General features: G+C 42.8%; 2 protein-coding genes across 3 annotated transcripts in view; both read right to left on the reverse strand.

Moving 5' to 3' along the window:
- Positions 1–108, reverse strand: part of CBLL1 (Cbl proto-oncogene like 1) — a 7,448-nt gene extending 7,340 nt beyond the window's left edge. Inside the window, exon 1 of one of the 2 annotated variants that reach the window (XM_026046428.1) lies at positions 20–108. In XM_026046428.1, coding sequence (XP_025902213.1) covers positions 20–32 — 13 coding nt within the window. In that variant the 5' untranslated portion in view covers positions 33–108. The remainder of the gene's footprint in view (positions 1–19) is intronic. The other variant, XM_026046427.1, reaches the window with a different exon arrangement.
- A 3,240-nt stretch (positions 109–3,348) lies between these two features.
- On the reverse strand, positions 3,349–23,243 carry SLC26A4 (solute carrier family 26 member 4). The gene is made up of 20 exons (XM_026046365.1): positions 23,089–23,243; positions 22,854–22,993; positions 20,719–20,829; positions 19,226–19,416; positions 18,163–18,327; positions 16,394–16,546; positions 16,201–16,283; positions 15,098–15,245; positions 12,636–12,749; positions 12,057–12,134; positions 11,719–11,814; positions 10,253–10,359; positions 8,989–9,058; positions 8,573–8,665; positions 8,362–8,457; positions 7,217–7,447; positions 5,720–5,774; positions 5,284–5,429; positions 4,264–4,347; positions 3,349–3,588 (listed from the first exon to the last, which is right to left on the reverse strand). Exons 1-20 carry the CDS (start codon positions 23,241–23,243, stop codon positions 3,565–3,567), a joined length of 2,340 nt encoding a protein of 779 aa, XP_025902150.1. The 3' UTR covers positions 3,349–3,564.

Here is a 23,243-nt window from a genome sequence, read left to right on the forward strand (position 1 = left end):
CCGCCTCTCCCCTCCTCACCATTGTGGTCCATGATTCGGCGCGCGGAACTCTGGGAGCGGAAGGGCGGGGGCGGAAGCGGAAGGTGCCGGGCAACGGGCGGGCAGGCGCGGGAAAGGCCGCGCCCGGGACGAGTCCTTGGCGCGGCGCTCGGTGCGGACCCGCTCGCCGGGCCACCGCGGCGCCCCGGGGGATCCCGCGGGGGATCCCGCGGGGGCGGCACCGCGCGCCGCCGCAACGGGCGCCTCTCTTTCCCAGCAGGCACCGCGACAAGGAGGACCGGGGGGGTGCCGCAGGGCCCGCTGGGATAGCCGCGGGCGGGGCCGGAGCGCGCTGCGGGGTCGCGCATGCGCCCTGGGGGTGGGGCTGGYGGCGCCGCGCGGGGCCGCGCATGCGCTTTGGGGGCGGAGCAGGGGGCGCCCTGCGGGGCCGCGCATGCGCTGTGGGGGCGGAGCGGGAGGGCGGGGGCGCTCCCGAAGATGGCGGCGGGAGCCTGCGTTAAGCGTAGCCTGAACGAAGTGGCGTTTAAGCCGCTTCTGCCTTCCCCACAAGGAACAGAGAACAGATTTCTCCCTTCCGACTAAAATAAGTGCCTAAAATAAGTGGCAAATGCAAGGGAAATGAGAAACATTCCCTACATCGTAGGCTTTACTACCTTGTAATAAGAAATCACTTAAGACTTCTTAAAAAAACCAAAACACATTCATGCAGTGTCTYCTCAATACACACAACTTTATTTTTTAGTTAATGGTTACAGAAACTTAAAATGCAGCCTTTCAGAAAGGATTAAAAAAATACTCCCGAGTTTAAGAACTGACATGTAAGGACAATAGTAATCACAAAATGCAGGCTAAAATGTCAATTTTGCATTGAGCTGAAAAAAAAAAAAAGATGAGCACATACAGTTGTATTACTTACACGTGCCTGAATTAGTACAAATTTGTACACAATATAGCTTCATTACAAACCCAGTTATTTTGAATTATCCTTCATTTTGATGGATGGGTAGCGCATTGAAGGGCACACGTTGCCTGGCTCCTTGCAAAGGGCATCTGATGCCTTCCGCCTCTTCCTTTTGGTTTTCTTTTTTTCTTTCTTTTCTTGCTGCAAGAAGAGATGCAGCCTTGCCTTGAAGACGTATGCAGGCTAAATAAGTGCATTGCATTCTATTTTATCACAACTAATTCCAGATGAAATGCCATACCTGTAAATGAAGCTAGAGGACTGTTGAATAATTTACATTTTTTTGATTGCTTATAAATACTTTTTGGGGCGACAACTAGAGATGATTCAAAAATAATCTAAGGCCACATTTTTGTCCAGTAAGAATCCGTGCTAAAACTTGGCAGTGCAGATGTTTGCTCAAGGGCAAAACATTCACTGCTATCTTTTCAATAACATTTTTCCTGTAGTGCATGTTCTGCATAAAAATAGCAGAAAGCTCCTTTATCAGCCCCAAGTAGAGTGTTTCTTTTTGCATTTTTTTTAATATATAAAATGTACATCCACTTTAGAAAAACAATACATCCTCTGAGAAACACTGGCTTTATCCTTCATTGCTGTGTGCACTGGCAGCAGTGGCTTCTATTCAGGCTAATAGAAATTGAGGGCCTGATAGGAAAGGTTTGTCAGCAATGTCRGCAGAAGCGCCAACCTCCTGAGTTGTGCTGGAGAGGGAAGAGAATGAAGCCAGTAAGAGTTTACTACTACTTCCTAAAAACCTAAAGTGTCAAATCACAGCCACAGCACAGGCATTACTGTGGCTTTAGTCAGTACTTTCATCCTACGAGGTGCAGATCGGTCAGATTTGGTTCCTGGAAGCCTGTATCTAACTCCCAGCTTGTGGAGGAGCCTGTCTGAGTTAAGAACTGCTCACGCSTCACTCTGAATACAGGCCTACAATTTATGGGTTTGAACCAGAACATCCATATCATCTGGGATGAAACCTGTATTGCATTTGAAATAAGGAGCTTGACCAAACGGTTGAAGTTTCTGTCTTCTTAAGAGAATGAAGACACCAGTCTGGTGCGGTTTCCCCTTGTGAAAGGATCCTGTCCCCAAGTTTTTGCTTATTTTGAGTTTTTCACTGATTTTGAAAGAGTTCACTCAGGTCCTTAGAGCTGAATAACTTACCTAGTGCTTGGCTTTTCACCTGAGGTTTTCCATTAATGTTACCTGCAGTAACAGTCTTCCCTGTGTAGTGTGATAGAACAAAGAGTCTGACATGACTGAATAAGGACACTTGAATATGTGAATGTACTAAAGCTAATTTACCCACATTGTGAAGCTTAAATATCAAAGGAATTTTGAAATCTGTATTTTTATAATTTTGATATTACATATCCCTTCTCTTCACCATTTTTTCTCCATTTTAAGAATTAGGATTGTGCTACAATATTTACGATAGTCTGTTTTCCATCAAAACAAGTTTCCTTATGGAAGTTAACAACATTGATTTCTTGCATATGTATTTTATGTAGTCATAAAATCAAGGATTCAAATTTTGCAATTTGAGTCCAGTGTCTTGTGTAAATTATTGCACTTAAGCATTATGGACTGTCAAATGCCTATACATTTCCCATAAAAGAACAGCAGCTGGTTGATGTATAATATTAAAAATATATATAAAAATAAAACTATTCATTAAACTAACTAAACTCCTAAAATTCATTAAAAAAAMCCTTGATCCTAGCTCCCATTCTAACTTTTACTTGCGTTCAGTAGCAGCCAGTTCTACAAATTTCATTAACTATTTGTGGAGTAAGGGTTTTGTTAATCTACGTCATCATCTGCCTTTTGATCAGCTATAGATAATGTAACATATGCAAAATAATCTTATGTGTATATTTGATTTTTTGATTTTTAATTTATTATTATTATTATTAGAGATAGTGCATGATTTGCTTCACTGGAATTAATTAATGCAGAACTAATGAACTATTGTCCAAGGGCCTTTTCTACTGAAATGTATCCTAACTGTTGTTTTATAGCAGGGCAGCGCTCAGTTTTGTGTTTGCATTAACGTTTCACCCATCCCACATTTCAGGTATGTAACAACTTGCAGCAATTCAAGGAATTGCTTGGAAAGAGCTTTCAAAACACCTTTTTTCCCCCAAGACTTTTGCCAGCAAGTATCCTAATGATTACAAAGCCTTGGCCAGCTAGAACTCCTGCCCTCCTGCTAGACATTCAACAAATACATAACAAAAAAAAAAAAAAAAAAAAAAAGTCTCTTTAACTCCCCTGGGCCAGGTTAACACAAAGCAGCTTTTCTTCTGGTACACACTGATAAATCATTGCCATGCACCTTCCCCCTGACCAGTGCCAACCCGATGACATCTTCTGCAATAGTATCAGATCAGAAATTGCTCACTGAACCAGTCTGGAGTATTTCGGGGATAACGATAGTCAAACGTGGAAATTTCTAGAGATCTGCATCATTCAGTCAAGGAARCAGGGTTTTCTTCAAGTGCAACGATTGGTTCCAGTTCAGAAAATGCTTATGTAACATGGGTGCATAAATATTGCTGTGAGCTCACAGCTGTGGCAGTGCCAGCAGGTCCTCTTCAGGAGGCAAGTCTGCGCATCGCCTATCGACACATTTTCCCAGAGGTGGAGAGAAAGAGACAGTGGTTAGTTCTGAGTACACACTGCCTGGAAAATAAAACATTCACGCGTGCTCCTACGTTACTAATAAATTCCACCTGGCTTCAGTGGCAGTACAAGGACAGTGACTGTAAAAGGTCTGTTCTGAAACAAGTTCCCTCTGACTGGTGTCTACATGAGATGGTTCCGCCAGGAAGCTGCAGATCTGGAGCTTCAGGAACAGGCYGTGAGGTGGAGGGTGGAAACCACGCAGAACAGTGTGGCCTTGGCCTGTGTTCTTTATCTTGTTTAGTGGCTGCAGCGTAAATAACTAAGCTCTTTTGGGAAGGGGAATGAGAAGTGAGGGCTTTTTGGCCTGCTTGTCCCCACAGCCTTGTGAATCCTTCACTGCTTTCTGCATAGAGGCACAGAAAGAGCTTCTCCCCACGGTGAGAGGGGCTTGGCCCACTCACCAGAGGAGTGGGAGGAATGTGTTTGTACTGTGGGTGATGAAAAGGAGTACTGGGATCTCTTGCAGTGCTTATGCCAATCAAAAAAGGAGGGGGTTGAACCAGCTGCAACTGCTGAGGGCTCAGTTCATCCCACATACTATAACAGGAAGGCAAAGGAATAAAAAGTGTCCTTTAAATAACAGACCAATTAAGTTCCAAAGCACGTACCTCTTCTTGAACATCAAGCTCATCTTCGGGCCTGCTGGTGTCTGTGAACTCTATTGGTCCTTTAGACTCCTGCATGAGGGAAATCTTGACCAAAGAAATTAGGAAACACTGTCARTATTCCTGGAGGTCACATACTCCTTTGAGGTACCTTTAGATAATTCCCACAACTCAAAGGGGTCTGGTGTTCACTGTTCCTTAAGGACACTGTTGCTTTAGGTCTGCTGGGAGGAATGTGAGGGAAAACCCTCCCTCTCCTCATGGCTATACTTATGGCTTTGTAAAAATAATAAAAGCCTCTTTGTTTAAATTGCTATATGACTTTATCAAAATTATAATCTCTCTTGTATTACAGCCTCAAACTTCTATATCCTGGGTAGTAAGCATATATATATATATGTGTATATATATATATATATATCCCCACACCCACACATGTAAATATGTATATATATACATCTCTGTGTATGTGTGTGTATATATATATATAAAATGGTCCCAAAGTTATTTATACATAATCTTAATTTCAGTTTTCTTTTTTTTTCAAAATTGTATAATTTTGAATTGCTAGGCAGGAAGTTGCAGTGAGAATTCTCCATTAAAAAGCCATTTTCCACAGAAACAGTGTGCCCACATCCTTAACACTGCCAAATGTTCTGGTTATCTCAGAAAACACCAAATGGAACCAAAAATCGYCCAGAGGCGGCCAGTGTCAGTGACCACGAGTGTGGAGCAGCTGCAGGGCCAGTCACGCCACGCAGAGGGCGGCTCTTCAGCTCTGAAAACGGTAACTGAAAGGTGCCTATCAGCAAGGCAGATAAAAAAGGCCTGTTAAAGGGTTCTTTCCACTATAAGATCCTTGGAACAATATTCCAATTGTAATATTCCAGTAGTCCCATTTGTAAGACTCTTAGCTTTTTTGTACTATGACTCTAGGCCTAGTTTCAAATGCATAACAGCAGTTGCAAGAATGACTTTTAGATAACAGAAGGATGGGAAACAAACACTGCTGGGTATGTTCACCTTCTCAAATATAGGATCCTGGTTGTCACTGTATGTCATTTGATTCCTTATGTAGAGCACAGCATCATGGACAGTCAAGAAGAACATGTCTTTTCTGACAACATCATCAAAGAAGGCGCTCTTCTCCAGTTGTGCAATAAGGTTATCTGAATAAAAAGAAGTCATCCAACTGAATCAGTTTGAAGTTATTTAGGAAATAAATGTCAAAACACATTGTTGCAACTACCAGAAATCAGATGTACAGTGAAGTCAATCAGTCACAGCTTTGTCCTCACCGTTACCTCCATGTTTCTTCAAACCCCACATGTCTTTGTCAYTCACATTTTTATTGAAATAAATAATCATATAAACACTTCTGGAGAAGTGTTTCTGGAGATCCTTCTCATTCCCAGTTCATCCTTTGCATGAGTCACAACAGAAATACCTTGGTATTTACCTTGATATGAAGCAAAGTATACTCTGACATCAATTCTCTCAAATTCTCTAATTATCTGAAAAAAAAATACAACAAGGAGATAATGTTTGCATGGAATATATATATATATATATATATATATATATATAAATGATTGACTACAGACATATAATCTCTCTCTTTTTATCTATGTATATCACAAAAACCCTTCTCATTTGTTTCTGTTTTCATTCTGAAGTGTGTATTGATTATTCACAGCAAAAAACAAACTGTGATACTTCGCTGTACTTAAATATCTGCAAATTAAGTACCCAGTCTCCAAAGTAACCAATGCAAATAGAGCTACACATTTTACACATTAAGGTTCTCAATCTATTCTCAGAGAATAATGTCTTTTGCAATGAGAATTATGGGCACCTGAGCAATCTTAATCTTCCCCCATATATGTGTATCTTGAGACAATCTTTAATTTGACATGTGCAATATACATATCTATCTATATAATATATATATATATTTTTTTTACACAGACTTTTCATCATGTAATGCAACATATGGACCTGTTCCTGGATGGAAAAGTTGTGTATGAGGAGAATGGTGTCTGTGCAAGCCCTGTCTCATCTCAGAAGCCAGAACTGAACTGAGATTAGGCAGAGGGCTGGAGCTGTCAGGCAGCATTCTTGTATTTCAGCTCRTTAAATGCTCTCCTGCAAAACTGCATTCTGCCTCTGGCTCCCTGATGGCAGCCAAGACTCATCAAACAGCATTTTCAGAGATGGTTGCTAATTGCATCCTCTTGTTTCTTATTATCTAGAATCTTGATAATCTATGATCTGCTTCACAGATAAACCAGGCAAACCCAACTGCAGCTTGAAGTCAGGGAAAGCAGGAATCTGAACATAGAAAGTATCTGAAGAGCCAGGTCCTACGTGCATGTAATTGAGACCACGAGGCCTCATCTAGGCCTTCATCTCTTCACCTCATTTCCCCCTCCCTAAACTGGGAATATTATCACTTCATTACCTCAGAGTGATGTTTGATGATGAAGGACTCAGATACTAGCTATAGAAAAACCCACAAAGAAATGAATCATTCTTCCCTCATTTTAAATAATATGGAATAAACAAGTCTTAGCTCTAAAGATAAGGTAAGACAAAACAGTGAATACTGCTTTGTTAATCACCATCCTATGTCTATATTAAGGGCAAGAGACAAGTTGAAAGAAATTACCTAGCTAAAACCTTTCATAACCCATGCATACAGGAGGAGCACGTTCTGCAGCTCTGATTGCCTCTAGCAGCCTTACTAATGTCCTTTTAATGTAGTTTTGTTCTTTTCCCCCCCAAGACATGCACAGACCAATATTATACCTGATGCTGAGAGTTTTAAAAGTAGATTTCAACATTAATAAACTCAGAAATTATGTGCAGCCTGCAGCTCTTGATTTATAAACAGTTGACTAGATTGATTTTTACAGAATACCAAGTTAAAAAAAAAAAAAAAAAAAAAAGTCCTTACCGTTCTTATTGACCTCACAGCTACAATATCCAAGAAGGACACTGCTCCAAAATCTAAAATGAGGCTGTGGATAGGCACCTTGGGGACATTTACTTTGACTGGGAGTTCCGAATTCCAGTCCACCTGGATCTCCACTTCTTTGGTGGGGACTTGAAGGTCTTCATTGTCTTCAGGTTCCTCATCAGGCTCAAAAGCTTCGTTACTAATACCTGGCTCACTGATGATGCCATTCTAATAAGAGCAGAAAGTATCATTCAGTTGTGGCCATTGGGAATTATTGGTGATACTTCTCTATGATAACTTGTGTTTTAGGAATGAATGAGACTGATACTTCATGCAAGTATTTAAGAAAAACAGAGCAGAGCAAATAACTATCTCCTCCCCTATATTGTATATATTCTTTCTTCCTATTTTTTGTTAAAATATCTTCCTACACAAAGGCCACTRTCTAGAAAAGAACAAGTATTTCAGAGCCACTCCTTCCCTCAGAAGCTTTACTTCTATTTAAGACTGGTATTTTCAGCTCTGAATTGGATGTATTGTACATGATAATGCAGCAAAATCGCGAGGTTAGCAGTTGGATTGTCACATAACTAAATATTTAACTCCATCCACAGGTGGAAGGAGCACCCAAAACGTTGCATCCTGCACTGAGAGCACTGACAACATTATGTCCATTCTCAGCTTCTGTTGTAACAGGCCATTCCTACAAGCATTTAACTATAGGAATGTATGTTCCATCCTCAGAAAAACATGTGCTGCTTCCTCTAAAGAGGATGTGGAAGGTTTTGTCTGCCAACCAACAGCAGCCCAACTGTGCCTAGGAAGTTGGATAACAGGAGCACGGACATAGGGAAGAGCCAGCACTGAGTGCCCAGAGGCAGCCTGTGGTGCTGGGGGTTAGAAGTAAGAGCAGGGAGGCTGTTGTTACTGCTGCACTTAGCACCTCAGCTGCCCAGGGGTGTTAGGCAAGAGCTGTGCTGTTCTGCCAAGTCCTGCTGGCCCCGTGCTCCTGCCAAGGGGAATCAGTCACACCTTTCATCTCTGTTTTAAAGATCAGCAAAGAGGGGCTTATAATTAAGACTAAAGTAGTAAGCATTAACAGCAATCCTTTGAGAAAGGAAAGAAAGAAAGAAAAAAAATACCTTAGTAGCTTTTAATTTCCCCTTCTTGATTAACTTTTGTATCTTTCTCAGTGCTTTAAGTCTCTTATTATAAACCTTAACTGCATCGAATCCCACCTACAGAAAAAAAGGATCAAGACATCAAAATAATATAATGTTGCCTATATGAAATTCCACAGAAATCCCGAAGCCAATTAAGTAGCATCCAGAAAAATCATCATGTGTCACTTACTGTGGACTTGAGGCTGCTTTTCAGACCGTCAATGTTAGCATAAAAAATTGGACTTGAAAACCTGAGAATTTTCACTCCTTCTGGTTCTACAGCCTGTTATCAAAGAATGAAAGGTCATGGAGCAGCACCCATACTGGGATAGTAAGAAACASTTCAGTTGTGAGGCAGAATCCAGCAGGCAGCTGATTCACAGAAATGAGACTGATTAGAGGTTGCCTTTAAAGAAAGTTCAGTAGAAGCTCAAGCAATATGGACCAACCATCTGTATGGAGACGAAGCATTTAATGCTGGAACTTGTTATCTTCACGCATTTTACTTCCAAATTCAAGTTGTCCCCAGTCTGCACAACTTTTTTTTTTTTTTTTTTTTTTTTTTAATAGTGCGAGTTGAAGGCAAACAGCTCAGCATTGACTTACATTTTTGTATTCCTTGACTTTCTTGTAGATATCCGTGCCAGGAATGTTCCCAAAGCCACCCCATGAGGGACTAACAGAAACAAGAAAAGATGGTGAAGGAAAGCATCCTACTTAGGCATGGGAGAATTGTTCCATACAAACTAACACGGTCTTAGAGCCTGTTTTCTTCTAAAAATCCAGGAAAATGCCGTAACTTTGGTTTGTCTCCTTGTGCAAAGGCCTTTTTCTGCTCTGTAGTGGAAAGTCCTTGTTAAAGACRATGTACTTTGGTCTCAGCCTACTGAGCTCATCATTTCTGAGCAGAGCTAGCCAGGTAACTTGTTCTATTGGTTTCTCACATGAGAAAAATATGTTAAAAGAACCTTATTTTGGATCAAATGAAAAAACAGTTTTGACTTGGGAAGAAATCGATCATTTTTTTTTCATTTCAAATCAACTGAAACTACTTACATGGTTGTCACATTACTTAATACTTTTTGTTCAACCCWTTTTCTTCGGATTTTGGTCTGCAACAAAACCAAACTTTTTTGGTCTCCAAATATATTTTTAAGAGCTGAAGCAAATTGTTCTGAAGTTTCTAACACCTTACCTTCTTTCTTTTTTTAAGCTTCATTTCACAAATCTGAGTTGAATTTCTGAATAGTTTTTGAGACTGTTAAAATTCCATTTTTTTCTAATCTACTCTCGCGTGACATGTTTTGAAGGGTCTAGTTCTGCACATTTGCTGACAGTGAAACTCTGTTTTGGTACTGATTGCAGCTGTACGTCCTGGACTTGGGGCTGCAGGAAAGGTCTTAGGCTCTATTTTCAGAGAAAAGGCCAAACAACGTTACAAGTCAAACAAGGTTCTGCAAAGCCACCTTTCCTCACCGTTCAGCAGTATTAGAACAGCAAGAGATTGGTCACAAATATGACATTTTGTCCTACTGTCATGCCTTCTCTTCTGTTTCTTCCACAGACTCAGTGTGACATAAAGAGGTTACTGGCATGTGCATAGATACCATGTTATAATGACATGCTAAGAGTTACTATAGCAATGAATTCACTACAGAATTCATGCATGTTTGTATATTCAATCCAGAAAGTTTTAATCTCAGAACTAAGAAATACATCTCAAAGTTATACTATGAAAAGTAAGATGATACACTGGAAAGCATATATTCTTTAGGCATTAGTTCTGAGATTAAAACTTTTTGGATTGAATATTTGGATTGAATCTCTATATATATATAGATTGAAGTATTTCTGCTGCTGTGTTACTTACAACTGAACTCTGAGCACGACTGTTAGCAACCCAAACAAAAGGCCGGCAAGTAATCCCAAATCCAGTCCCAAAATGATGGACGCTACACATGTGAAAATCCAGATCATCTGCAGAAGAAACAACAAATGTAAAGTCTGTTAATCATAAAATGTGCCTGTGGTCACTGCAAAGAATCACTAGTCCAGAGGAGCATAAGAATTTAAACACTGAAGCTGACCACAGCACACTGGCAATTCACTGACTCCTACATCAAAGTCTCCTTCCTCCTCCAAGCTACTTCTATTTTCACCTTACTAAACATACATGACTTGCAGATTTTTCATTTTTTATTATTATTTTAAACAGAGGGACAATCTTCCAGGATCCAGTTACCTTAGTGAAATCTGAGGATGCAATTAAGAGGATAAAATTAACTACATTTTTTAATTTTTTTTTCTGATGCTTTAGAAATCTGAAGCAATGTGTTCTCCCCAGGTGTAACACAGCATAAGAGGGCCCCCCTAGAGGGCACAGCCAGAGGGAAGGGGACTGCTCAGCGATGCCTGGGAAATCAGAGCTGTTCCAAAGGGAAGCATCTCGGAGGAGCAGCTTGAGGGCGTTTTCTAGAGCCAGTGCTAAGCAGCGAGGCCCAACGGCTGAAGAGGCTCCTTGGTCCTCCCGACGTCACTGCCAGGAGGCACCCAGTGGAGCTGAGCACTCCAGAGGCTGAAGTCGGGGGCATCTTTTGCCTACAAAGGGGACTACTGAAGACTAAAACTGTTCAAATTTACCTAAAACAGGGACTGCCCAAAGGCACAGGCTGTGAAACCTGTGCRCACTACGGGAAAACACTTGTCGTGTCACGTATTCTCTTCCTGCTCAAAGAGCTGTCCTGAGGGACAGAAGACCCTGTGGAAGATGGTTCATTTATTTTTTTTTTCTTTTCTTTTTTTTTTTTTTTTTTAATATTTTATGAGGACTATCTAAGATTATCCAGACAAATGTAATGCTAATGTGAGAACATTATAAATATAAATGTGTGAATTAAGAAAATGTCAACTTTTTTGATCATTTTAAGCTGTGCTGAAGAGCAGAGCAGAATGCTAAGGGTGAGCACAGACTGTCTTCAATCTGATTTTCAAGGTATCTCAACACAAGATTTCTGTAAACTAAACTCACTGCTATGAAGGACACTGCACAGGGGTAATATCCTCATCGTTGTCCTCACAGCAGGATACAGGGAAGAAAGATGATATGAAAAATACTACGTAAAGCTCTACAATGGGTTTTTTTCCTGGCTTAATACCACTTCTATTTAGAGGACACACACAAAAGTGGATGTGCATTTGCAAATCTGAACTCAGGTCTACAAAGCTCTATTTATGTGATAGTTAAAACAGATTTCTGAGGCAAAAAAAAAAAAAAAAAAAAAAAAGGAAACAAAAACACAGGCAAAAACATTAAATGAGGAAAAAAAGATCACTTACAGCATCCACTTTATTTTGTCTCCACAGGCGAGGAACATCAAACACTTGCATGAACATCCCTTTCAAGTTGGCTATAACTACAGCTGCCAGCACAGACTGTGACCAAAAGAAAAAAGAGGGAAAAAAAGTGCTATTCAGAACAAATAAATGCATTTTATGTCAGTTTTCTGACAGTTTTATGTCAGTTTGTCTTAAAGTGCACAGCACTGTATGTGATAAATCAGGGCCTCATCTGCTACTCATCACCACAGTTAAATGGGGCGGTGAATCCTGTCCCCACAGCTGAGCGTGTGCACGTGGCTGGTGCTGGTGGCTGCTGCAGGGCAGACGTATGGTACCTTCTGCAAGGGCTCCAGCAGCTTCCCCAGGGCCAAAATGGCAATGAGAACAATCCCGGCTGAGATTATCCCGGCCACCTGCAAAGGACACGGCAGTTAGAGGAGCTGAGCCTGCAAAGTCTCCATCTTACGTTTCCAGGCTTACAGAGCAAAATACCCAGGCAGTTGCACGCTGCACTTGAGCGGGAACACGGAGACCTGCCAGCACGTGTGGGCAACTGCTAAAGGCCTCGGCTGCACCCAAGGAATTCGAGCAGGCAGGGAGCACGAACGAGCAGGGAGCAAGAGCATCTCTGGGAGAGGCTCTCCTCACTCTGACCGAATCCCTGTGTGATAAACAGTCCCATATCTGGGAATTAAACTCTGGGGCATCAGTCCCACACGCCCGCTGACCTCTGATGTAACTCACGCTAGGAAAAACATTATTGCCCTCTTCTGGCAGAGCTACAAAAAGGAGTGCAAGGAGCTCGCAGAGAGACCTGAGGATTTTCTTCATCCTGTGGTGAAATGTGCCCATTGTGCCCTCTGCAATCTTAAACTTAGCTGTGCCAGGACTAGCAAGAAGAGGTCATGTGGTACCTGAGTCTTTCCCCCGGTACTTTCTTGGACTGCGGTCCGTGACAGAGCAGTGGTTGCAACAAAACAAGAGAAAGCGCCTGAAAAAATGTTGCTGATCCCAAAGGCAATAAACTCCTGAAAGACAATTGGATGATGCTGTAAATACTCCTTTAATACAATCTTTGCAATGTAGAATGACACTATTTTTCTACAGTACTTTTTACAGTAGGTAGCACTGCAACTGAGAAGAGCCTAGATGTTAATGTTGACACTCATTCTTCCCATGCCCATGTAACTATACGTGTTTAGAAGCCAACGTAACTCTCTGCTCTCTCACTAAGGTGGATGAGCCTGTGTCGGTGGCACACTCGTGTCCATCACTGTTAGCAAAGGTAACTTTTCTACCAGCTACACTGGTATAAYGGCCTGAGCACATGGGACTGGTATAATTTTAACTCCTGAATACCACCAGCTCAACAAATACTATTAAAGCAGACGAGCCTTTCATTAGYGCAAGGCATTCTATTATTAGCAGAACTAATCAGGAGCTTTCCAAAGAAATGCAGCCTCACTGAAAACTTCTAGTTTGCCGAGCCAAAGGTATTTCAGCCTGAACATCCCAATGGGCCCCTGCTGAGCCCGGCAGCGTTCTCACAGCTCTGCCCAGGGTCACAGCTGCTGGCACCTACGGAGGCTGTTTTTCTGCTCAAGTGACAAGGACCCGGGCGCTGGATGCCTGGGGATCTGGGACATTCCTCTGAAGTGCGTCTGGGAAATGAGGCTCTGGAGCTGCCTGCGGACCCGTAGAACTGACACCAAAGTCGCTTTAGCCGAGCTCAGGCACCGCCACAGGCGCCTGCCACCCCAAGCAAGTTCTTAAAAACATAGTGGCAGATTTGATTTCGACTCTCACTCGCTTCCCCCAGAAGGACTCAAAACTCCGAGCCAAAAGTGTGAGCCAAAAACTCGGCTTTTGACTGAGTGCGAACTACAGGGGCAGGGTTTTGAAGTCGTGCTCTTGAGCAGAACAGACCTAGGTGGCTCGTACCTGTTCCCGCAAAACAGCTGTGTTCTGGGAGAAAGTGCCAGCCACAGAGCTCCTAGCGTGCCCAGCGACAAAATAAACCCGGGCAGATAATGGGATTAGGTTCCCCTTCCAAACAATTTCCCAACCTGTGTTTACGACCTTAATTTACATTCTCCAGTTTACTTCAAATAACTATTTGCCCATCAATCATTTGGTTGCGTTTAACATTTGGTATGGTTAAAGTTCATAGCACTAGCACTGAAGGAAGGCACTTTGCTTTTCTAGACAGAAATTCAACCACTATATTATTTTATTAGTATCTCTGAAGCACATCAGTGCTGGCAGTACAGCATATCCAGCAAAAGAACAGCATAAAAAGCACTTTCAGGAATATGCATTATTCATACACCCTTATTAAACTATAAGTCAATGCATTATTATAAAATGACTACCACATTCAGRAGTATAATTCCCTGACATGCTGCCCAGGAGTATTTTTCTATCCAGCTTTGCAACCTGGGCACAATTCATGTGCACTAAAGGAAGACCCACCAAGCGAGGTGCTCAGCTTATTCATCCTCTGCAGTAAACGCATTTTTCTAAATGTTCAAAGGGCACAGTTCAAAAGCAAACTACACGTGGGACAGGGAGGCTGCCTGACTTGATCTCCCACACCCACGGACAAGCCACAGAGGCAGCCAAGCAGACACCRAAAGCCTCCCAGAACCTGCCAGGGCATCGCTTGTGGTGCAGTGCAGCTCAGGGCTCCTCGAAACCTGTGTTTACACCAGCAAAGCTGCCCGATGTGGGCAGCTGTTCAGGTATGTTCATATATTGCTGGGCATCTATTTTTGTGGAGCTACATGGCTTAGCTATACAGGTGTATTCATATTGATAGAACTGGTGTCACTGAGAAGCACAGTTTAATACTACAAGAGTAAAATCATACCCTAAATGAAAACTCTGAGGAATGAAACAACAGCTGCATGTGGACTTAGCTTAAATAATGCTGCCAGGAGCAGCTTCTGAGCTTGCCTTTGCCTTCTTCTCAGCTCCAGCAACTGATCTCGGCAGATCCCTATGGCCAGAGATGGGAAGCAGGTTGCTAGAGCTGCCCAGGGCAACTTCRCAGCGCCTGAAACTTCCTCCACACAGCACAGAGCTCTGACAACCCCTCAGAGCAACCGCAGTCACTAACGTAATTAGGATGTAAAAAATTAATTACAATGAAAGGGCCACACAGAGGGGAGAACATGCCTACCCCACCTCCATGGTTAGCTTGTCAGATGACATATGGCCCTGTCATCTGTTTCTGCACTAGTCAAATGAATTTCTCTGTCAGATTTGACATTTTGACTGGAAGATCTGTATAGAAGTTTCATCTGCCTATCTAAGTCAGATTCAAATGGCACTTGTCTTCTCTATGTTCATAAACAAATATTTCAGTTTCACTTACCTGGTTTCCGTCAATAGCATAGTCATATTTGGTTGCATAAACCTTCCCCACCGAGACTGCAATAGCGTAAGCAACGATAGCAATGGAGAAGGAGGCTGCTATCATCTCAGAAAAGAGGCCGACAGCTGGAGGTTCAGGAGGCAAAAATCTAGCATTTAGAAAATACATTAATATTATCCACTTTGATCAAATTCTTTTCTTCCTAGAGTTGTCAAGGAGCTTGAGGCAGAGGCATACACGTTGCCTATGATTTCAAGCATAATATTTCAAGTTAATAAAAAGGTGGAAACAGCCCATTGACATACAGAACACGCTTATCTAGCTCACCGTAGCCCAAATCCTGATGCTATTAGTCAGCAACAAAGCTCCCGTTGTTCTCAGCGTGACTGAGATTTGGCCTTGTGATAGCCAAGTGAAGAAGTGCAGTTTCTGAAGCACTGAATAAAGGATATATTCAATAGTATGGTGAATTACATAAATACATGTATGACGCTTCATACTATTTATTGTTAACCCACTTCATCGGAAGATCTCAACAACATTTCTATCCCCTACTGTGTTTTCCACAAATTTTAATTAATCAGGGCTTGAATAGCACATGGAATGTGAAGGTTGCTACTGTGAAGTGCTCCGAATCTCTCAAGTGAAAGTCTCTACCAGTGTAATCCTCAAAATCCATGTGCCTGGGAAGATGTATGTGACAATATTGATTAGGGTAACAGCAGCAGCAGCACAAATATGGGCCACGGTGGGAGAAGCCCTGTTTTTAGGCAGGAGATGTATGCAGAAGTAAACTTTCCCTGTTAAAAATCAGGGAGAGGGCTTATATTTTTATGCCTTTATGTCAGACATTTACTGTGTGAGCATGAAACAAAAATGAACTTGAAGAGCCACATAAGTATCCCCAATCCCATTTTATATAATCAGATGGCATCAGAGCCAGGTGTAAAATGCCAGAGAACTCCAGCTCCGATTAAGCTCCTAAACTTGGATTATGGCTCCACAAATCTCCCTTACATCTTCTACTTTATGACTGTCATTTTTAGCCACTTAAMAATTACCTATGTCCCCTATAGGGACACAGGATATACAAAAACACTCACCCTCTAGGAATGCTCTTAACAATGCCAGCATTGTATTTTTTTTCCAAGTCAGCAGCGTACGAAATGCCGGTGGCTATTATTGTCTGTAATCAAATAAAATACAGTTTTAGGACTGAAAAACTGCTCATGCCTTCCTGCAGCCCGCCCCATCTCTTGGGATTGTCATCAGCTCTTGTAATGGTTCTCCTCTTACCACAATGACTTCTATTGGTATAGGTACAGGTATCTTGTGTTTGAACCGATCATTTATTTCTTTCACCATCATGCAGATAAAAATGGTGAGGAGTCCAGCAATAAGATCCGCAATGTTGGTGGTACCAATTCTTTCAAATATTTCAATAAGAGTCTGAAAAATAAAGATATACAATTTAAAATACACTTTGTGCTCTTAAAGGCTCTGATACACTCTCAAGAGGAAACCCGCAGAGGGACTTGGGGGAGCCCAGGGGGTCACACACTCCTTTGCTTGGGACAGACGAGCCTAAATCTGTCTAATGTCCTACCAAGCTGTTACAGAATCACTGAAAGGACTTCATGGTGAATTTAAGCTAAAATGCATAACTGAAAGAACTGACCACACAGACTGCTTCTGCCTCCCACTTTCTGGAAAACTTGCACTAGTTTTTAAGGTAGGGATTCCTTAACCTGACCTCTACCTGTTACTGGGACAAGGATGGAGACATATTGAGCTCCTTTGCTTTGTGCACATACTAGAAGAGAAGCTCATCTTTCAAAGCCAGAGAGAGGTAGCAGACCCAGGGCAAGTTTCTGGCTCTCCACACACCAGCACATCCAGCCTGAGGATCTTTATTCCCTATGTCTGCTCACGTCACGTTTTGGACTACATCATCTCTAGAGRTCCCTTCCAACCTTAACCATTCTGTGATTCCATCTGGAGAAGGAGCCAGCCCAAGCCCTCCGGGCTGGGGAGATGCCTGCACTTGCAGAAGGTGGTCACCCRGCCTTATCATCAGGGACGTTCATCATCCACCACTGCTCATCACCTCTTGCCCTGTGCACCGCTTCCAGCACTGGCCTATCCCCCAGCACCGGGTGCCCGGACGGGCAGCAGCAGGTCCCCAACGGGGAGCRAGCTTTGCTGATAACAGACTTCTCAGACACAATCTGAGGTTTATAACATGGTATTTTGTCTYATCTAATTTTCCATGATCTAAGGGAAAGCGTTTTCATTAATGCCAAAAAAGCACATGACAAAGTTTTTTCATTCTTTTTTCAAAAACTATTTTTTCAAATATTCCACCAGATATATTTTCCTGAATTTCACCTTGTTATTTGTAGTTGGATTCATTGTGTTTTTACTGACCTACATGTCTAATGTATTTTTCACATGCAAAGAGACCAGCGAGTCTGGTTGCCTGAACTAGTATGGTCCATAAGCTGTGTTCTAACACAGCTCTTAAAGAAAGTTATTATTTAAATGAGAAGTGTGAWGGAAGACCTAAAATACTAAAACCTAAACAGTTTCATGCTGAAGTCTGTACCAAAACACAGTAATTTCCCTGGGAATGGAGACTCTTCTGTAATATGAGACTCTCTAGGAATTCAGTATTTCTGTAATCCATGCAAGACAGTTCTTCATTTGATTGTTTTCTCTAAAATCAACGAGTAGACTTGCGGCACCAGTATTTGGCCTCCCCTTAGCTACCAGTAGGTAGTACTACCAGTAGCTGTAGGTACCAGTGCCTGGAAAAGACTGAACTGTTGCAATTAGCTTTCAAAGTCCGGGGAACCAAGAAAGCAACTGCTTAGAGCCCCCAGTTACAAGTAACAACCTGAATATCTAGGTGAGAGCAAGGCTAGGACCTAAATGAATATCCTATACTTAACAAAATATATATGAATCATTCCTGCATGAAATGGAAGCAGAAGATGGAAGATAACAAGCAATTATGAAAAAAAAATCTAGCATAGAATAAAAGCAAACTAGAAGGCTGTACTTACATATATTATGGAAAGGACACCGTTATAGTTTTTAGTTGAAACATTTAGGACTATTTTCAATTGTGACACAAACACTTGAAAAGCAGCAGCAGTTGTGAATCCCCCAACTAGTGGATCCGCAAGGTACCTCACAATGAAACCAATCTGAAGGACTCCAAATACTACCTGGAAAAATCATGAATAACAATTTGCTAAACAATGAAGTGATACAGCAAYGAAAGCGCAAAATGTTCACATTCACTCCCATGAACATGCCTCTGGAAAKCAGGAAAACTCATCAGGCAGGATCAAGCCTAATTGCTTGTTATCTGTACTCGCCTTGGCCCAGGTGGTGGCCGGGTCAGTTAAGTGATTTTATCAATGAAACAAGTTCATGGGCATGAGCAAGACAGGCAGCCTGGCCTGCAGCGAGCCTGAAAGCATGAAGCACACTTTGCTCAACAACAGATGGACTCGTTGCATGAGACAAATCAAGGGAAGCAACATGCACAGCAACGTGGGAGCATCTAGATTTCAATGAACAAGTGGGCAAAGGGCAAATATTGGATGCCACTGACCTCACTCAGATGACATCTATGTGTCATTCATCAGAACTTGTTTTCTATGCACTGATGCCCATCTTGGCCTTCCATAGTACAAATTGGCACCTACTTTTTAATCTGATGATTTGCTCTTTTCTCTTTGTTCACATAGATTCACAGGACCTCTTCCTCCACAGCAGCCTAGTGTAGCTTAATATGATGTTATCCAGAGAAATGAGAGACCTGGAAAGCTGTGTGAAAGGATGCTCCAGGATATGTACCATTAGCACTTAATTTTGTGTAGGTCTCTTGGTCTAGGGGCCTAGGATTATTCTTTAACYGACTGTGCCCCCTGCCACAAACTCTGCCAGGATAAAAGAAATAGTCCCCTGTCAGCTCTTCAGCGTTTGAGATAGCTTTCTTTCATTCTTTGTGTTTTACTGTACACTAGTAGGTATTTCCATCTGTATTTTTACCCATTAAAATTAAAGCAATAAATAAATAAATAAAATCAACCCGTGTCTTCAAGTCAGCTATTTTACCTGCAGAATTCCAACCAGGAATGTGAGGGTACTGGCTATCAGCACTCTCTGGGCATCCCGGGCTGCAGTGTCTATCAGGGGCCCGGTGCTGTTGGCCCCTGTAGCATTACTGCCATCTATGAGAAAATTATCATCAGGGGCCATGCTCAGTACGACAGATCCCACCATCAAACTGACTACAGGAAACGGACCTGTAAGGATAAACAGAACGTATTCAAGGTTATATGGAAAAGATACATTTATCAGGTACTATACATGAAAAGAGTTGATCAGATCAGACAAGCCAAGTCAAAATTACTAAATTAATATTTCAGTTGGGACACATGATTTATTATTTGTAGAACTAGGGGCCTAGGAGCCACATGCACTGCAAACATGACCCAGAGATACAATTCCTTCCTTAAATAGCTTACTATTGTATTGCATACACACAGGTGCAGTTCTGTGCTTTGTTTGCGCCAGGTTAAGGCTACACAAAGCCCAAGTGGGGCAGTGAGTTCCCACCACCTCCCTCGTGCTCGTGCAGGAGCCCTGTGGCCCGCAATGAGCGGGCTGAAGATGACTGAAACCACAGCTGGCCAAGATACAGACAGACAGGGAGCAAGGGATCGTTGTGTCAGCAACGCAGAGCCTAAACACAGTCACATTTATTGTGGTTTTGACTATAGGTAAGCAGGAAAAGGAAAAGGTGACAAAAATTTTAAAGAAGGATAAGTTAATTTTACGGGTATTGTAGAGAAGGTCATGGATATGAAAAAGAGCATTGGAGAAAGTATCAAAAGCTTGAAAATATACAAAGTAGGGGTGTCAACATAAGCAGAGGTGAGATTCATARCTGGAGAACAAGACTATTTTGTTAAAGCAGAGAAAAAGAAATGTCAGTGACCAAGTTGTGTATGAAGAAAGCCTAGATACAAGTTTCAACTATTAAAACTGACATGAGGAGAAAAAAACAAACATATTCTAGAGCAAGTATTCAGAAAGAATCAAGGTTTACCCATAGCCATGATGCGAGGCCTAGAGCAAGGCTGGAGCAGAGACACAGGTTCTGGGGCTCCGCGACAGGCAAGAAGCTGATACTGTCCCCAGTGATGGAGAAAAGACGTAGCAAGGAAGGCTTGGAGAACACTAGGAGCTCTGGTTTAGCCATCTTGAGCTTTAGCTGGTAGACAAAACGTCTGTTCCTACTGCCTACTGTGGCCTTGGTCTTGTACCTCTTGCACACGGTATAGCCAAAGACAAAATTTAAGCTTCAGCATAAACGCGAGCAAAAGGTGTGCATGGACACAACTGAAGACAGCTACGATCAACAGTACAGAGAAGAAGTGAGTCAAAGTCTCCCAAACCCACCAATATTCAATACGATTCAATATGATTCAGARAGATTCAGGTATTATACAGAAGGATAAGATCTTCTACAGAATATGACTGTTCACAGTAAGGACTAGCACTTTGTAAAGGTAATTCACTGTAACTTGAACACATGCAGTTACCAACTGAGATGTGCCTTGATGTTCCCAGGAAAAAGTATGTCAGGATAGGAAAAAAGGCAGAATAGAGACCATATCCAACAGGAACAGCAACCAGCAGAGCATACGCCAAGCCTGAAACGACAGAGCATCAAAATTTCACCTTTGAACACCTCCCAGCAGACCAGCATCCTGTCTAAAACAGGGTTAGACTTTCAGACAGATTTCGATTCCCTACATATGTCCTTACCCAGATACAATTTAGAATGCATTTAATTCAGTTGCAGGCACATATGTGAGCACTATTGTTTATAAATAACAGTATCTCTCACACTAGTATTTGGATGGGTAAGTATGGAAAGAGATTCCTATGTTTGAACAGGTAGCACGAAACAGGCTCAGTTCTAGCAGGGGAACCCTGTTGCACAAGTGTATGGTTTGCCTCCTGAGGGGAACAGAGGAAAAAAAAAAAAAAAGAATATTCAAAATGTCCTGGTTATAAAGAGAATTTTCAAACATGGATGATTAATTGTTCAGCAAATCAGGCCACTTTTTCAAGTATCAGTTTATAAACTTAAACTGATACCAACTGATTACCCAAATTGAAAGTTTCGACTTTCAAAACTTGCCACCTTCTCCCTTTGTATAAGGGTAACACRCACAGTTTTTTGGTAGTTGGGAACACTTCAAGATCCCAGAAACTTCCTTCGGGAGGCTCATTTTGGCCAATTTTCATATTACTTGGAATTTCATATCTATGATTTTTTTTAAAAAAAATACAATAAACATCTGATACAGATGAGGTTTCCATTAATTAGGATTTTCATATATTTTGAACACCTAGGGAAATGCAAGACCAGGCAGTACTCTTCAGAAATACATTTTACAAGTGGACTCTTACTGTGGGGGAAAAAAATCAGTCTTTCCATGTGAAAATACACTGTAGGAAGCTGCAGTTGGAGTATTAGCAGCTGCTCCAGGTCAGAGGAAGGGCCCCTGTAGCCCAGCTGCAGTGCAGGGATGGAGGCAGGACCCTCTGCASAGACCTTCCAGCTCTGACATCTCCTTCGTGCACCCCAAGTCGCTCGGGGTCTTTACTCCTCAGGTCACTCTCTGCCTGGGGCAGAAGTTTGTGGCACTTCTTTCCTGCTAATCTTTGCCTTACTGGTGCTCTCCAGTGGGGCAGGCAGTAGGGAATGTCGGCGGACCGTCAAAATGGGATCTTGCCTGGAGGCTTCAAGCGAAGCACAGGCGATACGGTGGTGCCTGGAAAATCCTGTGTCTCTTCTTTTYGGAATTTCGTTCTTTCAAAGTCAATGGAGGACAGCAGGCACCATCAGGGGACAAGCTGCCCCTTTGGTCACAGGCAACGGACCGGGAGTGAGACAAATTATTTTCCTTTTTGGGTCTCTGTAATCTTTGCCCCCTTCTGTAAACATTTTCCMCTACGCAAAAACATGAGGCAGTTACTGTAACCTCCCACAGTCCTGAAAAGGGGCAAAAATAGCCTGAAAACGTTGTTCAAACCAAAAGAATTAATATGCTCTACAGCTCGTCTTGCCTCGCAGGTGGACCCCTACCACCTGCCTTGGGCAGAACTTAAAGGCTTCTCCCCTTTAAGTCTGTCTGCTCTTAGTTAAGATCATTTCAGCAATTTCTCCTTATTTCTGCCACTTTTCTATTTACTTATCTACCGCATGTTTTCCTAATAATGTAATAAGCAAAGCTGAATAATACAAGGCATATACTGTAATTATCCATTGACTTCATCAATCTTTAAAACAAAACTACATGTTTTAATTTACTTTAAAAAACCTGCCTCCCTGGGCACTGTTTTCTGCAAATATTTGAATTATCTTGTGGGCAGTTTTTTAAGGAAAGTAGATAGCAAAGTTGCACTCATTTCGGGGGAATAGCGAGATTTCTGTACGCAGCTGTGGGACAGCGACAGACAGGGGCAACGAGGAAACAGAAAGAACATCTTACGATGTATTCAATGCTCCCTGGGGTGAGYGGAGGTTAAAACATGAGCAGGCCGTTTTGAGCAGCGGGAAGCGTTAAACGCCGTTAAAGGCGGGCTCCCCCGGCAAAGGGGGCCCTCAAGCGGRGCGGACTGAGGCGAGGGGCGACCCCGCCGGCTCGAGGCGCCGCCGCGTTACCTTGCAGGGTGGCCACGAGGCCGGTGCTGACGCCGGAGATGACATCGCTGAGCAGCCATTCCCGCAGCGGGTAGCGCGGCAGCCACTCCAGCACGGGCAGCAGCGCCTTGGCCGCGCGAAGCGCCTTCTTCCTCGAGCAGCTGCGGGGGATGGAGAGAGAGGGGACAGGCGGTCACTGCCTGGCGCCTATAGGTTTCTATAGGTTTCCATAGGCGGCGCGGCGCCGCTCACGCACCTGCAGGCGGCCCGCGCGCGCTGCCGCAGCGCGGCGGGCGGCGGCGGGCGCCGCTCGTGCTGCTCCGCGAAGGCCGCCTCGCTGAGCAGCGGCCGCGCCACCACGTAGGGGCTCAGCTCGGGCGCGGGCTCCGCCGCGCGCTCGCCCGCCGCCAT

The sequence above is a fragment of the Nothoprocta perdicaria genome, unplaced genomic scaffold (assembly GCF_003342845.1).
Source record: "Nothoprocta perdicaria isolate Ctin4 unplaced genomic scaffold, notPer1 scaffold_44, whole genome shotgun sequence".
Classification (NCBI taxonomy): domain Eukaryota; kingdom Metazoa; phylum Chordata; class Aves; order Tinamiformes; family Tinamidae; genus Nothoprocta; species Nothoprocta perdicaria.

What these genes read in the sequence shown, in the direction of transcription:
- SLC26A4 (XM_026046365.1), bottom strand. Translation starts at nt 23,243, where the DNA reads ATGGCGGCGGGCGAGCGCGCGGCGGAGCCCGCGCCCGAGCTGAGCCCC. An exon ending in ATCAAGGCACATCTCAGTTG is followed by an intron (nt 19,417 to 20,718) that starts GTAACTGCATGT and finishes TTATCCTTACAG; the next exon opens with GTCCGTTTCCTGTAGTCAGT. An exon ending in TCCTGGTTGGAATTCTGCAG is followed by an intron (nt 18,328 to 19,225) that starts GTAAAATAGCTG and finishes TGATTTTTCCAG; the next exon opens with GTAGTATTTGGAGTCCTTCA.